The sequence below is a fragment of the Myxine glutinosa genome, chromosome 1 (genome assembly GCF_964187855.1).
Source record: "Myxine glutinosa chromosome 1, kmMyxGlut1.1, whole genome shotgun sequence".
NCBI classification, from domain to species: Eukaryota; Metazoa; Chordata; class Myxini; order Myxiniformes; family Myxinidae; genus Myxine; species Myxine glutinosa.
Genome location: NC_136261.1, coordinates 18,200,264 through 18,216,419, shown reverse-complemented (window position 1 = coordinate 18,216,419; position 16,156 = coordinate 18,200,264). Strand labels below are relative to the sequence as shown.

At 44.9% G+C, this 16,156-nt stretch overlaps 1 protein-coding gene across 2 annotated transcripts; it reads right to left on the bottom strand.

Annotated features, from left to right (window-relative positions):
• Positions 1–1,012: 1,012 nt before the first annotated feature.
• CALR (calreticulin) lies at positions 1,013–15,419 on the bottom strand. Of its 2 annotated transcripts, none has more exons than XM_078785535.1 (10): positions 15,364–15,419; positions 15,046–15,155; positions 10,840–10,941; positions 9,240–9,443; positions 7,522–7,616; positions 6,938–7,147; positions 3,255–3,368; positions 2,913–3,056; positions 2,694–2,786; positions 1,013–2,137 (listed from the first exon to the last, which is right to left on the bottom strand). In XM_078785535.1, the coding sequence occupies exons 2-10, from the start codon at positions 15,137–15,139 to the stop codon at positions 1,922–1,924; spliced, it is 1,272 nt and encodes a 423-aa protein (XP_078641661.1). In that variant the 5' UTR covers positions 15,140–15,155; positions 15,364–15,419; the 3' UTR covers positions 1,013–1,921. The 2 variants fall into 2 exon arrangements, with proteins under 2 accessions (XP_078641661.1, XP_067963794.2); XM_068107693.2 differs by lacking the exon at positions 15,364–15,419 and adding an exon at positions 15,323–15,361.
• Positions 15,420–16,156: the final 737 nt, after the last annotated feature.

Sequence of the window (16,156 nt, the reverse complement as noted above, 5' to 3'; positions counted from 1 at the left end):
GGAGCGTGTCACGCAGGAGTAGCATCTGGGGATGGTAATGGATACGGGAGTTAAGGAGACATGACAATGCCAGGCCACTGTAGGTAACAGGGTTTTAGGTTGTATTTGTAGGGGGGTCAGTTATAAATCAAAAGAGGTGGTTTTAACATTGCATAGGAATTTAGTGAGGCCCCATGTAGAATATTGTGTGCAGTTTTGGTCAGGACAACTCAGGCAGGACATAGCTGCCAAAGAGGGTTCAGCGCAGGGCTACTAGATCGATTCCGGGCCTAGCTAGGCTCAGCTATTAGGAGCCGCTGAAGGAGAGAAGCCTTTATATTAGAAAGGAGGTGGTTACGAGGGCTTATGATAGAAACGCTTAAGATAATAAAGGGTAGAAACAAAATAAGTGCAGAATAATTATTTGTCACAATGGACAGTGATACGATCAGGGAACATAGTTTGGGAGTAAAAAGAGGAGGGTTAAAACAGCCGTAAGGCAGGTAGAGGTCTTTCGCTCACAGAGCAGTTAATGCATGGAACAGTCTCCCGGGAAAGGTAGTGGCAGCAGCGACAGTGGATGAGATTAAATTGGAATTAGATAGATACCTGTAAGTATTGAAGATAGTCGGCATAGAAAGTTTTTTTTGCATTTTCTTATATAAACTGGACTGGTGTCGATGTTGTGCCCGCATGATGGGCCAAACGGCCTCCTCCTGCATATTCCTTGTGTATACCCAATTGATCCACCAAATTTGCCATAACTCATTCACAACTTTTTGAAATACGCTATATATCGTTTTTGGCCCAATCTCTCGATGGTGAAGAATCACTTGTAAAATGCTCGTATCCAGATCTTCACCAAAATCGAATCAATTCTTCCTGGTCACACACCAGACGTGTCCACCAAGGTTCGTCTGAATCCGTCCACGACTTTGAGATCCCCTGCTCACAAAAATACAGACACATGGATGAAAACGTAATCCGCCTCCACCTTGGGTAGCGGAGGTAATAACAGGAATCAAGAGAAGTATGAGACCGAATAGAAATGGTCTTTATTTTCTGTACAACACCCGCTCCCAGCTAAAGTCTGATTCGCATGATCTGGAAACCGTGTTGGGCGGTGTTGGTGGTGGGAAGGTGAGGACACAGAGTCCATGATTGGAGTAGTATCAAGTCAGGGAATTCCTACCCATAATCAAAGAAACAGTTTGCTTCTAAAACCACTTCCATAGGACATACATCAAGATTAAACACGTGAACAGCGGCAAAACAGCAGAATCAAAATGCCATTTCACAAATCCCTCCCTAACCCTCAATTTGTACACACACTTCCAAGACCATTTTCCTCAACTTCATTACGCTTGATCTTCCCTCAATGAAATAGTCTTCTCTACACCTTATCACCACATCACACCGACCCATCTCCCCGAATCGTCCCGAGTGGCCACGAAAACGAAAATATACAAATCACAATCCCTCGCCCTTCTCTATTTCCCCAAATAGTCTACTAAACACCCAGAGGTCACACCCAACCCTCCAAAACATGAATCGCTCCTATGACGGATTATATCACATGATCAACCCGAAACTCTCAACTTTCAACCCGACATCCTCATAATAAGACCCCAGAGCCACAAAATTAGGAATAGACATGGACAAAAACAGCATTATAAAAAGGAAAATAAAATTAATAAAGTAAATAGAAAAAAATAATAATAATAAATCAGTCCTCAAAAAAAAATAACTGAATTGAAATGAGACACAGGATTCAAACAGGAAGAACTGGGAGACGAAGGGGTCTGATTGAGGGTGAGGGACATTATTAGAGTGTTGGTGAGGAGAAGCGGGAAAGGGATAAATTAACAATCACCAACTGATGAGTCACAGCAAATGCTCAAATGCTGAGATGGAGGGAGTGGGGCAGGGCAACCATTTTATCTCACAGCTCATCCTTTGTTGGAGTCTCTTCTGCCGGGCTCTCGTCAGCCTTTTCGTCTTCTTCTTCTTCTTCATCATCGTCATCGTCGTCGTCTTCGTCATCCTCAACATCGTCTTCTTCTTCATCCCCTTTGCCATCTGCCTTGTCCTTGTCGTCCTCCATCTGCCTTTTTCTTTCCTCCTCGTCCTGCTCATCCTTCATCGCTTTCTCCAAGTCCTGTTAAACCAAAGCATTCAATGCTCAGAACAAAAAAGCAACCTAACTGAACTCTTCATTGTGAGCATTGTTCAAATCAAGAGTTCAAAATTCTTAGTTTCGCCCATTCTCAAAAACATTTTACTCACAAACAAGTTTTTTTTTGTTTTTTGTTTTTTTTGTATACAAGATCGAGGCTCGTGAAAGAGCTAACTTGAAAAATTAAAAAACTTTTAAAATCTCGTGAAAGAGCTAACTTAAATTAAAACTTAAAAAATTCCACGAGCTGAATCCGGATCCAGATCGTCACCAAAATTTAATCGATTCTTCCTTGTCAAACACACACCCTGTCCACCAAGTTTAGTCTAAATCCATAAAGTTACACAGAGTTTAAAAAAAATAGATCTAATAAGAAATGCTTTAAGCATACCAATTGCAAATGCCGACTCTTTGGTAATTTTACTTCTTCCAAGCTTGTGTGTGCGTTTTGCGCACACGCACACACTCACACGATAAAAGTGTTCATATAAATATTTATTTGGCATCTCCAAATAACAATCCAATGAAGCAAAGATACCTTGGTCGCACCCCACGACTGCCGCCCAAATTCCTCGGCGTACTTCACATCATCAGTGATTAGGAAGTTATCAAAAATGCTGCCCGACTTGACCTAGGAACAAGAGGAAAAGTGGAGCAGTTGTGTTCAACCAGATTGATGGGACAAGGAGGTAGAGCAAATCAAATAAGAAAACGTAGAGAGAGGACAACGTGCACCAACGGTGACACCATGACAAACCTGCCAGAGATCTAGGCCGATGACCCCAATGTCTGTGAAACGGTAGATATGTGGGTCATAAATATACTCCGGGTTGTCTATTTCTGGATGCTGCCACATGCCCTTGTATTTGGGGTTGTCGATCAGTCGAGGCTTCCATTCTCCCTAGTTAAAAGAATGCACGAGCATCATCTCACAACTTCATGTGTTACTGCAACAGCCTCCACACGATCTACAATTCCACAGCAAAACATTTCAACAACTTTATAACCTAAACTACCGTACAAGCAAAACTCGAAAGTTTAAAAGCAAAGTCCACAAACCAAAAAGGGCAAGCGTCGTATTAAAGTGCAACCGCCATACCTTGAAATCAGTGTTCGGTATTTGTGGAGGTTCCCACTCGCCATCCATCTCCTCGTCCCAGTCCTCTGGCTTCTTGGCATCGGGGTCAGGAATGTGCTCGGGCTTGTCCCAATCCTACGGCCACAAAGAACCATACTCAGAACCACTACGTCATAATATGATGCATCAGTATAGAAGCCTGCCAGAAAACAAAATAATTTCCTCATCCTCAGGGGCTTTTAGAAAGCAAAGCATCAGTCATTGCAACTGGCATCATAATTGGTTACAATGCCAAAATTAATAGGACAAATCTCAACAAAAAAGCCCAAACCCAAGTAGGTGCAAGAAAGTCTGGTTACCATGTAATGCAACATGTTAGGAACACGAGCAGAATACCGTTTGTCCATTTACAACAGAAGCAACTAACTACCAAAGAAACGCTCGGCATCAAATTTGATATGGAAGCAGAAATTTGACTTAAATATCGATCCAAGATCAAGGATCATGGAATATTATGAGAAAACAAGATCATATTACAATCGAGGAAAAACTAATATTGAGAAAAGGTAGATTCAGGAATGCAGCGGAGTGTTGGGAGAGGAGAAGAGGTTTTAAGTGGTGGGAAGGAAATGCACAGAACACTGGGAGAGTGGTGGGTGGTAAGGAAGTGGTTAAAAATTCCACCACATTTGCATAAGTAAATAAATAAATCTCAAAATGACCAAAGCAGCCATTAGTGTACTTCAAAATGTGTAAAAGCAAAGCATCATTCGTCATGACATTAATAATTTTAAAAATGCAAATAACCACAAAAGGTTTAAGTGCCTCTTGGTTACAGCACAACATAATTTTTAGGGTTTTGTGGACTCATCCCATTGATATGTGTTCAACTTGACACTCGGCTGATCCACAACCAATCCAGTTCAACCTCAAACACCGGTTAAAGGTCTGGTGTTCATATATTATGAACAAAGATTTAAGAAAGGTGGCGAGGGACAAACAAAGAATTACTTCCCGTTTAAATCAATTGGGGGGAAAGCAGAACTCTTCAAAGTGACCAAATTCATCCCAAAACTAGTCCTGCTGCAGATGCAAAGGTTGATGTATATAATGTGCCTTAGTTTTGCTCAACTTATTTAATGGGAGTACTGAAACATAATTTAAACAGAGCAAATACACCAAGCAACCTTCCAGAGAATTAAAGAAAAAACAAAACAACAAAGGAATGACAATTTGAGGAAGAGTTAGCTCATGATCCAAAACACAGTTCAGTGAAAAGGCCTCAAACATCATTAGTTGGTGCTAATGATATGTATATATGTATATATACATATATATGAAATACAGAATGCAAATAGTCAATACCTCGTAACGTGTTAGTTAACAATAAGCAGCTGTCGATACAATCCATAACGAGAAAGATCATAGAACACATTACCAGGTACAGTCTTGAGAAAAAAAGAAGGACATGGGCCGGGTCTATGAGCAGCAAATTTGATTGGTCGAGATGATGTAAAATGACTTAATATTTTGTCCAAGTCCTGCCAAATGGAGGTTTCTGAAAGTGCAAAAGGGGCAATTTATGTTCTATAGTGTTCAAGTATATAATTTATTATTATGAAATGAGCAGTGTCTGTGCATGGAAGAAGTTTCGGGAACTGAGCGGCGTGCTGATGAGGAGGGGAGTGTCGTTGAAGCTGAAGGGAAAGGTGTATGCTGCATGTGTGAGAAGTGTTATGATTTATGGGAGTGAGAGATGGGTAATGAACGTAGAGCAGCAACGAAGGCTGGAAAGGGTGGAAATGCGAATGGTTCGATGGATGTGCAGAGTGTCGTTGAGAGAGAGGAAGACAAATGATGAATTGCAAAAGATGATGGGAATATTGCCTGTGATTGATGCTGTGAAGAGGAACAGGTTGAGATGGTTTGGTCATGTGTTGAGGAAGGATGAAAGTGACTGGTTGAGAAGAGTGTTGGAAATGAATGTAGAAGGAAGTAGAGGACGGGGAAGACCGAGAAAGACTTGGCTAAAGATGGTGAAAGAAGAAAGGCGGGCAAGGGGGTCAACAAGGGGAGATGCAGAAAATAGGGCAAAATGGAGAAGATTGTCATGGGGACAGCAAGGCTAACCCCCGCTCTATTTGGGAAAATGGCCTTAAAATGCATATTGTTGTTGTTTGTTGTTGAGCAGTGTCTGTATTTGTCGTGTTATAACTTAAGAAGGTATTAACGTATGTCAATAAATTATACTACGGTGGATTCAGAGAACTCCCGGGAAGGATGGCGATTCAAAAAAATAAAAATAAAAGTCGGTTTGTGTGTATGGGTACATCACGGGCACGTGTCGAAACTCGAACTTGCGATGCTGGTTATCCCCGCACGGAGGGCAGGATCTCCCAGGAGTCCTTCTTTGTATGTTTTTTGTTTTTTTTACTAAACAAAGGCAGAGACGACGAGACCTCAGAGTTTGTTTCCTGCCATGGCCTGTGCCCAATACGACCCCAGACAGTTTGATCAAAAGAAAGAAGAGAGGTGGAGGGCAAGAAATTATTTTGATTTTGAACTTCTTCTTCGTGTGTTGTTGTATATTATTCACAATTCCACATCTAAAAAGGCCGTGAGTAATATCCCATCAACTATCTCCCTTTCCTTGCTCTGAGTGTTTAGCTAGGCCGGTATCTATACACCCCCCAATTATATATTTTCACATTAACAACTGGTTTTTTTTTTCCAATTGCACAAATATTGGTGTTCCCATCAGCAAAGTGACGGGTCTTACATTCTAGATTAATTTAACTAAGATGGAGAATTGCTTTGCAATACATGTCTCCTACCAAGTTTCAGTTCAGTAGGTTAAACAGCAAGGGGAAGAAGTCTGGAAGATTAAACCATATATAATACATAACATTTTCCAAGTTCAAAAAGGCCATAAATCCATGGGAATTTTTTTTTGGTGAAATGCCCCAAAATTCAAACTTGTTCTGCAACTTATAATAAGACCATCTAACAAGTTTCAGTTCAATATTTTGAAGGTATGGAAAAACAAAGTGCACAAAAACAACAGGTGCGACGGATGGACAGACGGAGAGTAAACCTACAGTCCCCTCCATTTAAGGGACTAATAAAGCCTGAAGGAAAGGAGCACACAAAATTAAATATAGTAATACTTCTCTAAACAGAAAATTACATAAAAGTACAAAGAAGGATCACACAAACAACCACCACCACCGCAGCCACAACGACAGCAACAACTACCTGTTATAAAACACCCTTTTTTCATGTTTCACTTGATTTTACATCCTCATTGAAACTCACAGACAGACATGCAATACGTTTGTGGAATGCAATGTGCTGACTTTCGATTAAACCCGTCAGCGAAGTGATGTGTCTTGTATGCTAGTTTTAAATTACTCCCAATTGGCTTTCTTTTTCAAATTCTGCAATTTCAATAACCCTGAAGCGTATCTTACAAATGCTGGTTCCATTTACTTTTGAAGCTGCAGCATACCAGGTGGAATCATTTCTACCTACAACCTAAAAAAAAAGCTGCACAGAAACGGCAAACCCGAACGACCTGCAGTATTCCCTTTGAAGAGAATAAACAACAACTTTTTTAAAATCTGCACCTTTTCCAAGGCAGTTTGAGATGCTAACTTTCAGGGATCATCAAATACAAACAAACGATACAAGATTTCCAATCGCACATCAGGTTTGACGTCATCCGTGTCTTCGATCTGCGCGCGCTCATCCCAGTCATCTGGCTTTTTCGCTTCTGGATCCTTGATCTTGGGAGGTGCAAGGAAGTCCCAGTCCTCCGTCAAGGATCCAGACTCGATCTTCTCTTGGTCCACTCGAACCTCATAAGTTTGATCCGGGTATAGCATGAGTGCGTACAGGTGTGTCATCTCATCATCCTGAGGTTGCAAAAAAGGGGAAGGAACAAAATACACTAAAGAAGTGGCAAAAGAGAAGGCTTTTGAGAGACCCAAAATAGATATGGAGACACATTTTGATTTTTGAGGGCCCACAGTCGAAAGCCAAGCACTGCTAGGGATACTGAAAGAATTTTGACAACCAAAAATGCCACTCCTGCATTTGGGCACGTGACACTTTCACATACCTGCCAATCTCAAATGGATAACGGGAATCAAAATTAATCCAGAACTTGACACAAATTTCCAGAATAAATTATTACGAGCTGCCCAAACCACGATTTTCGGAGAAAGACAAAATATAAAGAAAACAAAAATTAATAAATAAGAGATGGATGCCTAAAAGCAAAACACACCTTGCACTTCACTTCCTTCTTAATGAGGTGATTTTTTCCTTTGTTGTTCAAAATGACATGAACCTTCTTGGTACTGTAACCGCAGATATCAGGACCTAACAAAGCAATTCAGTAGAGATGTTACTCAAACACAACATAGAAAAAAGTAAATATCGTTAAGAATCTACATCGAGGCACCACAAGTGGAACTTAGACACAAGTGGCCAAAATAATGTTGGCATTCATTCTAACAAAGCCAGGAGACGAATTTCATGCAGTTGGACCATGCATCAAGTAAAAAGTGTTATGTCATAAAGACGCAAGATTGCATCAACAAAAAACTAGAACGGCACTCTTCGACATCGCGATATGCCTCCGCCCACATTATTACATAATTATACATACTTGTACCAAGTTTGATTTAAATCCCTTCAGCTGTTCTCAACCATCACATTTTTACCTGACATGTATGACCTTTGACTTCTTGACCCCATTATCTGAATCTCTTGATCACACGTCTGACCTTTGACCTATTGACCCTATTATGTAATCAGTTCATCTTTGCATCATTATACACACTTGCACCAAGTTTGACTGGGATCCCTTCAGCCGTTGTTAGGTTATCGCGGTAACGAGAACCTATCATGGACGGATGGACAGCCGGATGGAAAACCTGAAAACACAATGCCTCTGGCGACTTCGTCAGTGGAGGCATAAAATAAAAATATTATTAACTAGTTCATTAATTAGCTGGTTAACAACTAACTAGTTAACCCTTTGAGTACGGGATTTTTTTTTGATAAAAATACCCCCGGTACGGGATTAATTTGGCATTTTGGTACGGGGATGCAACCACGTACTCTAAGGGTTAATACGTACAACCACGTACTCAGCTACGTACTGACGATCTATTTATAGGTATAGTCGATGACGTGTAGTAACGTCATCCGTACACAAAACTTTTTCGCGGGTTGCGGCACTGGCCGTCATCTGTACTCAAAGGGTTAACGATAAGACCACTGTACCGACCTATGTTTGGATTGCTCACATGACCCAAACCTTAACCTCCCCTACCCCCCACCCACACACCATGGCCTCTCCTTAACCTTCCCACCTCCCCTCCTTGGCTGCTTTTGTGATGATTAATCACAAATGGGGGGGGGGGGGGGGGCAGGATAGCATAGCAGTATGCCCACTTGCCTTTGAGCTGTATGGGAACGTTCTACTAAGTTTGGATGGCCACCTCAAACTTAAATTCTTACTTTTTTGTTAAAGTGGGAAATTATCACAAGTGGGTGAATTGTCTGTCATACCTGCAAATATACGCCAGCACCGTTGTGCCGAACAACTTGTAAAGTGGATGTTATTGCAAAATAAAAACCTCAAACTCCCAGAATACAACTCATTCGTAAAGAGTAGGGGAGTTACCACTGGCACCTTGAACAAATTCCAAATTCCTGCCTAAACTACGGGTACCGAGCACATTGGTGTTCCGAGATATCCCTCGACAGCAAGGTACACCGCTTACTATCTCAGGTTGTGGTTGCTGTGCTGGCTCAGCAGGTCCGACACGATAAACAAATTCACATTCCCATGTTTTTCACATGCCACATGCGAACGGCCATCGTCGGCTACAAAAAGGGCAACCATGACGATCGTCGCCAAATTGCTTTCTACCAACAAAAGGTGGGGGCGTTGGGGATTGCAACGGCAAGACAGCGGCACAATGGGTTCCTCACCAAACATTATGTAATATTCGGATTCGCCGTTCATCTTTCCCTGATCGAGGGTCGAAGGGAAGAGCTTAATGTAGCCGCCACCGCAGTCGATCTTCTGTTCGTGCTTCACCGTGAACTGCAGGATGAAGGTCTTGCCTTCGTTGCTGAATGGTTCAAAACGCGTCGAGAGAGCGTAGAAACGCGCATCCTGACTTGTCTGCAGTCCTGTGGAAGAGTGGACGACACAGCAATGCAGAACTTCCAAAACAATCAAAATTTGAGACCATTAGCCTGAGGAATGATGGGAAAAATAAATAATACGGACCTTAACCAAAATTCGAATCAATTTGGCCTCGTCACACACCCAACCTGTCCACCAAGTTGTCCGAATCCATCCGTAACGTTTTGAGATGTCTTGCTCACGGACAGACAAACAGGGGCGGAGGCAACAACGACAACACGTGTCCACAGTGCTCCGATGTCCTAACTCCGTCAAGATCCGAGCATTTGCGTCCAATAATGCAGCGCCATGGCACGTCATACAAGGCCTCGACCTTAAAACGAGGCAGCAGAGATCTTGCAGACACGGTGACACAACCAAGTTGTATTTGTAACGTGATATTGTAAAGCGACGAGGCTCAAACAGTGCAGCAGGCCAGGTTGTACACCTACACGTGTTAATACGAGCCTCACGACGAGTCATTTACACTTTTGAATTGCCTCTCTGAATGGGCCGTTCGTCTGGCTGGGCCCGAGCAATGCGGGCAACACTATTTGTCAGTTGTACAAGGTACAGAGGGTACAAAGTCCGCATCCATCAACCTGGATTGCCAAATGGTCTGAGCACAAATAGAGCAAACCCCCCCCCCCCCCCCCCACGCCTCCTCCCCCCAAGCCCTCTCCCTCCCATAGATCTCCCTGCTCTCAAATGTTGTACTTGTGTGCTTCCCCCCTCTCGCCATCTTGTCTCCCGCTCCCTTTATTTCGTGTTATGTGTCCGTTTGTTTGTTTTTTGTCATTAATGTTAGCTCTTACACGAGCCTCGATCTTGTATTCAAAATAATAATAATAATAATAATAAAATAAAATCGTGCACAATCTCTTGTAAATCACCTTAGCCAGAGGAGATGAAACAAAACAAATAAATCACTCAACAATGAAGTGGGCACCTCAAAAAAAGCACATTAAAAGGAGGAAGAGGCGATGGGGCGGGGATGCGTCTATGGGAATTATGGGACGAGTGGGAATGGAATAAAGAGAAGGGGAAACACGTTTTTTCGTAGCAAAGCTCGAGTTAACATGTGGATCAAATGAAGAAGAGTCCAAAGCAGGAAATGATACATCAATGATCGATAAGACGAGCGAGGTTGAAACCAAGACGATCTAATGAGCGACTCCCCGGAGATTGGCCAATTCGGGTTCCCAGGTGAGCGCGCGGATCGATGTGCTCCGAGTGGAGGTTTGAGGTCCGTATGTTCCGTCGACTTGTCCGTAATCTCACAATGTCTGTCCTCCCGCTTCACGTAAAGTACACAGTCGTCTCAGGATGTCCGCATTCCTCATCTCGCGCGCGTAGTGCGTGCACAAACTTCTCCGCGATTCTTGGTTTCAATTTCCTTACCTTTATCCTTTTCCGCATCACCGTAGAACTTTCCGGCAGTGAGTTCAAACTTCCCATAATCGGACTTGAATGTCGACGGCACCCAGCGATTCTGCCAGCCGTCTGCAATGAAGGCAGGTAGACAAGTGGTGAATACAGGTGATTTGCAAGCAAAGAACTGATGTGCAGGTCACATGATGGAATGGCAGCAGTTTGGTTAATAGGGGAGGAAACACTGTACCACCCCATGACAAACACTGTACCACCCCATGACAAACACTGTACCACCCCATGACAAACACTGTACCACCCCATGACAAACACTGTACCACCCCATGACAAACACTGTACCACCCCATGACAAACACTGTACCACCCCATGACAAACACTGTACCACCCCATGACAAACACTGTACCACCCCATGACAAACACTGTACCACCCCATGACAAACACTGTACCACCCCATGACAAGCACTGTACCACCCCATGCCAAGCACTGTACCACCCCATGCCAAGCACTGTACCACCCCATGCCAAGCACTGTACCACCCCATGCCAAGCACTGTACCACCCCATGCCAAGCACTGTACCACCCCATGCCAAGCACTGTACCACCCCCATGCCAAGCACTGTACCACCCCCATGCCAAGCACTGTACCACCCCCATGCCAAGCACTGTACCACCCCCATGCCAAGCACTGTACCACCCCCATGCCAAGCACTGTACCACCCCCATGCCAAGCACTGTACCACCCCCATGTGAAGCACTGTACCACCCCATGCCAAGCACTGTACCACCCCATGCCAAGCACTGTACCACCCCATGCCAAACACTGTACCACCCCATGCCAAACACTGTACCACCCCATGCCAAACACTGTACCACCCCATGCCAAACACTGTACAACCCCATGCCAAACACTGTACAACCCCATGCCAAACACTGTACAACCCCATGCCAAACACTGTACAACCCCATGCCAAACACTGTACAACCCCATGCCAAACACTGTACCACCACATAAAAAACTGTACCACCGCAGGACAAACACTTTAGACTGTACCACCACATGGCAAACACCGTACCACCACATAAAAAACTGTACCACCGCAGGACAAACACTAACACCGCAGGACAGAAACAATAGAATGTACCACCACAGGACAAACACTGTAGACTGCACCACCACAGGACAAACACTGCAGACTGTACCACCACATGGCAAACACTGCAGACTGTACCACCACAGGACAAACACTGCAGACTGTACCACCACAGGACAAACACTGTAGACTGTACCAGAACAGGACAAACACTGTAGACCGTACCACCACAGGACAAACACAATAAACTGTACCACCGCAGGACAAACACTTTAGACTGTACCACCACATGGCAAACACCGTACCACCACATAAAAAACTGTACCACCGCAGGACAAACACTAACACCGCAGGACAGAAACAATAGAATGTACCACCACAGGACAAACACTGTAGACTGCACCACCACAGGACAAACACTGCAGACTGTACCACCACATGGCAAACACCGTACCACCACATAAAAAACTGTACCACCGCAGGACAAACACTAACACCGCAGGACAGAAACAATAGAATGTACCACCGCAGGACAAACACTGTAGACTGTACCACCGCAGGACAAACACTGCAGACTGTACCACCACAGGACAAACACTGTAGACTGTACCAGAACAGGACAAACACTATAGACTGTACCACCACAGGACAAACACTGTAGACTGTACCACCACAGGACAAACAATGTAGACTGTACCACCCCATGCCAAGCACTGTACCACCCCATGCCAAGCACTGTACAACCCCATGCCAAGCACTGTACAACCCCATGCCAAACACTGTACAACCCCATGCCAAACACTGTACCACCCCATGCCAAACACTGTACCACCACATAAAAAACTGTACCACCGCAGGACAAACACTTTAGACTGTACCACCACATGGCAAACACCGTACCACCACATAAAAAACTGTACCACCGCAGGACAAACACTAACACCGCAGGACAGAAACAATAGAATGTACCACCACAGGACAAACACTGTAGACTGCACCACCACAGGACAAACACTGCAGACTGTACCACCACATGGCAAACACTGCAGACTGTACCACCACAGGACAAACACTGCAGACTGTACCACCACAGGACAAACACTGTAGACTGTACCAGAACAGGACAAACATTGTAGACCGTACCACCACAGGACAAACACAATAAACTGTACCACCGCAGGACAAACACTTTAGACTGTACCACCACATGGCAAACACCGTACCACCACATAAAAAACTGTACCACCGCAGGACAAACACTGTAGACTGTACCACCGCAGGACAAACACTGCAGACTGTACCACCACAGGACAAACACTGTAGACTGTACCAGAACAGGACAAACACTGTAGACCGTACCACCACAGGACAAACACAATAAACTGTACCACCGCAGGACAAACACTGTAGACTGTACCACCACAGGACAAACACTGCAGACTGCACAACCACATGGCAAACACCGTACCACCACATAAAAAATTGTACCACCGCAGGACAAACACTGTAAACTGTATCACGAGAGGACAAACACTGTAAACTGCATCACCAGAGGACAAACACTGTAGACTGTACCATCACAGGACAAACACTGTAGACTGTACCACCACAGGACAAACACTGTAGACTGTACCACCACAGGACAAACAATGTAGACTGTACCACCCCATGCCAAACACTGTACCACCCCATGCCAAACACTGTACCACCCCATGCCAAACACTGTACCACCCCATGCCAAACACTGTACCACCCCATGCCAAACACTGTACCACCCCATGCCAAACACTGTACCACCCCATGCCAAACACTGTACCACCACATAAAAAAACTGTACCACCGCAGGACAAACACTGTAGACTGCACCACCACAGGACAAACACTTTAGACTGTACCACCACATGGCAAACACCGTACCACCACATAAAAAACTGTACCACCGCAGGACAAACACTAACACCACAGGACAGAAACAATAGAATGTACCACCACAGGACAAACACTGTAGACTGTACCACCGCAGGACAAACACAATAAACTGTACCACCACAGGACAAACACTGTAGACTGTACCACCACAGGACAAACACTGCAGACTGCACAACCACATGGCAAACACCATACCACCACATAAAAAACTGTACCACCGCAGGACAAACACTGTAAACTGTATCACCAGAGGACAAACACTGTAAACTGTATCACCAGAGGACAAACACTGTAGACTGTACCACCACAGGACAAACACTGTAGACTGTACCACCACAGGAGAAACACTGTAGACTGTACCACCACAGGACAAACACTGTACCACCACCACCATATGACAAACTACTACCACCACCACCACCACCACCACCACATGAGAAACACTGTACCACCACATGACAAACTGTACCACCACCACCACCACATGACAAATACTGTACCACCACAACCACCTCCATATGACAAACACTACTACCACCACCACCACCACATGACAAACACTGTACCACCACCAAAGGACAACTGTACCACCACCACCACCACATGACAAACACTGTACCACCACCAAAGGACAACAACTGTACCACCACCACCACCACCACCACATGACAAACACTGTACCACCACCAAAGGACAACTGTACCACCACCACCACATGACAAATACTGTACCAACACCACCACAGGACAAACTGTACTACTACCACCACCACCAGCACGACAAACTGTACCACCACCACTACAAACACAGAAGAAAACACTGCACCACCATCATCACCACCACAGGACAAACACTGTACTGTACCATGAAAAACACCGTACCACCACATGGACACCACTAGAGAATCGCTCCACCACCACCACTGGACAAAAATTGTATCAGACACTCAGAGAGACACACACACACACACACACACACACACACACACACACACACACACACACACACACACACACACACACACACACACACACACACACACACACACACACACACCTTCCCGAAACCAGTTCACCTGTTCCCATTAAAGTACCTCCCTAGTCATCCCAGCGGAAGCGGCTCCCAACATCGATCACGATCAACATGATCACAAAATGTTCGCACTCCAGACACAACGGCACCACCACCCACCTCCATCTAAGAATTGTTCCTTGAAGTAAACTGCGCCATAGCAAGGGGAAAGCAAAGCTGGGAGAAGCAGCACGAGAGGGATTTCTCGCAGCATGGCGGTCCAATGAGCCCTGGAGAACAGACAAATTACATAAAACGAAAGGACAGCGATCGTTGGTAAGAAAAAGAGAAAAATGAAATGAAGGGAAATCAAAGTTAAAACGAGCACAAGCTCTCTGTGGTTAACATCGATATTAATTCTGTCGCGGTTCTTTCTCTGTCTGTCTTCCTCACGCACCACATGCCGGAAACGGGCTCGGCTAACACACGGCCGCCTACCATTGGCCAGGCGGGGGACGCACGGCGCGCGCTCATTGGCCGCCGCCATCAAGTGGCCGACGCCGATTGGTCGACGTGCTGACGGGACCGGAAATTTCTGAGTCACGGAGGGGAAGGGCCGCAGCGCTGCGAGTCGACCAATCGTCGTCCCACACGCGGCCGAAGCGCTCTCGATAGTTCTCGCGAGATTTGCCTCGCGGTCACGACACGGACACGCCCTACGCTATCTCCAATGGCTCGTGCACCGATCGCTGAGGCGACGACCGGGTCAAGTGTGAGGGGGAACTTCTGAAGAGACCATTGGACTCGGAATTCTCGCGTTGCATCACCATTCACCTCATGGTTCCCGATAAATTAGAGCAGACAAGGAGGTACAATGTGAGGAGAAAAAATCGCGTACGTAATAAACACGGAATCCGATCTCATTCAAGTTGTAATCACAGCGAAGGAAACAAATGACAACCATATGTTGGCAACCATAGCTTTAATGGTGAGAAACGCCCGTAATGTCCGTGCTTCGTCCACATCCCATGAACTGAAATCAATATCCGAACGTTTTTAGGAAGTTCTTCATATATTAAATATCCCATTTACGAACCACTAACTTCATATATAATATATATATGTATGTACGTATATCTAAAGTTCGACACACTCCTTCAATCTTCAGGCAATGCGTTAATTCAGCTGAGGGAACCGGCGCACATTGGCCTACTGCTTTCGAGGGGTGGGACGTTTCACGTCTGGACAACGGGTGTTCGGTTCCCACGTCCGAAGGAGTGGATGCTCCGCG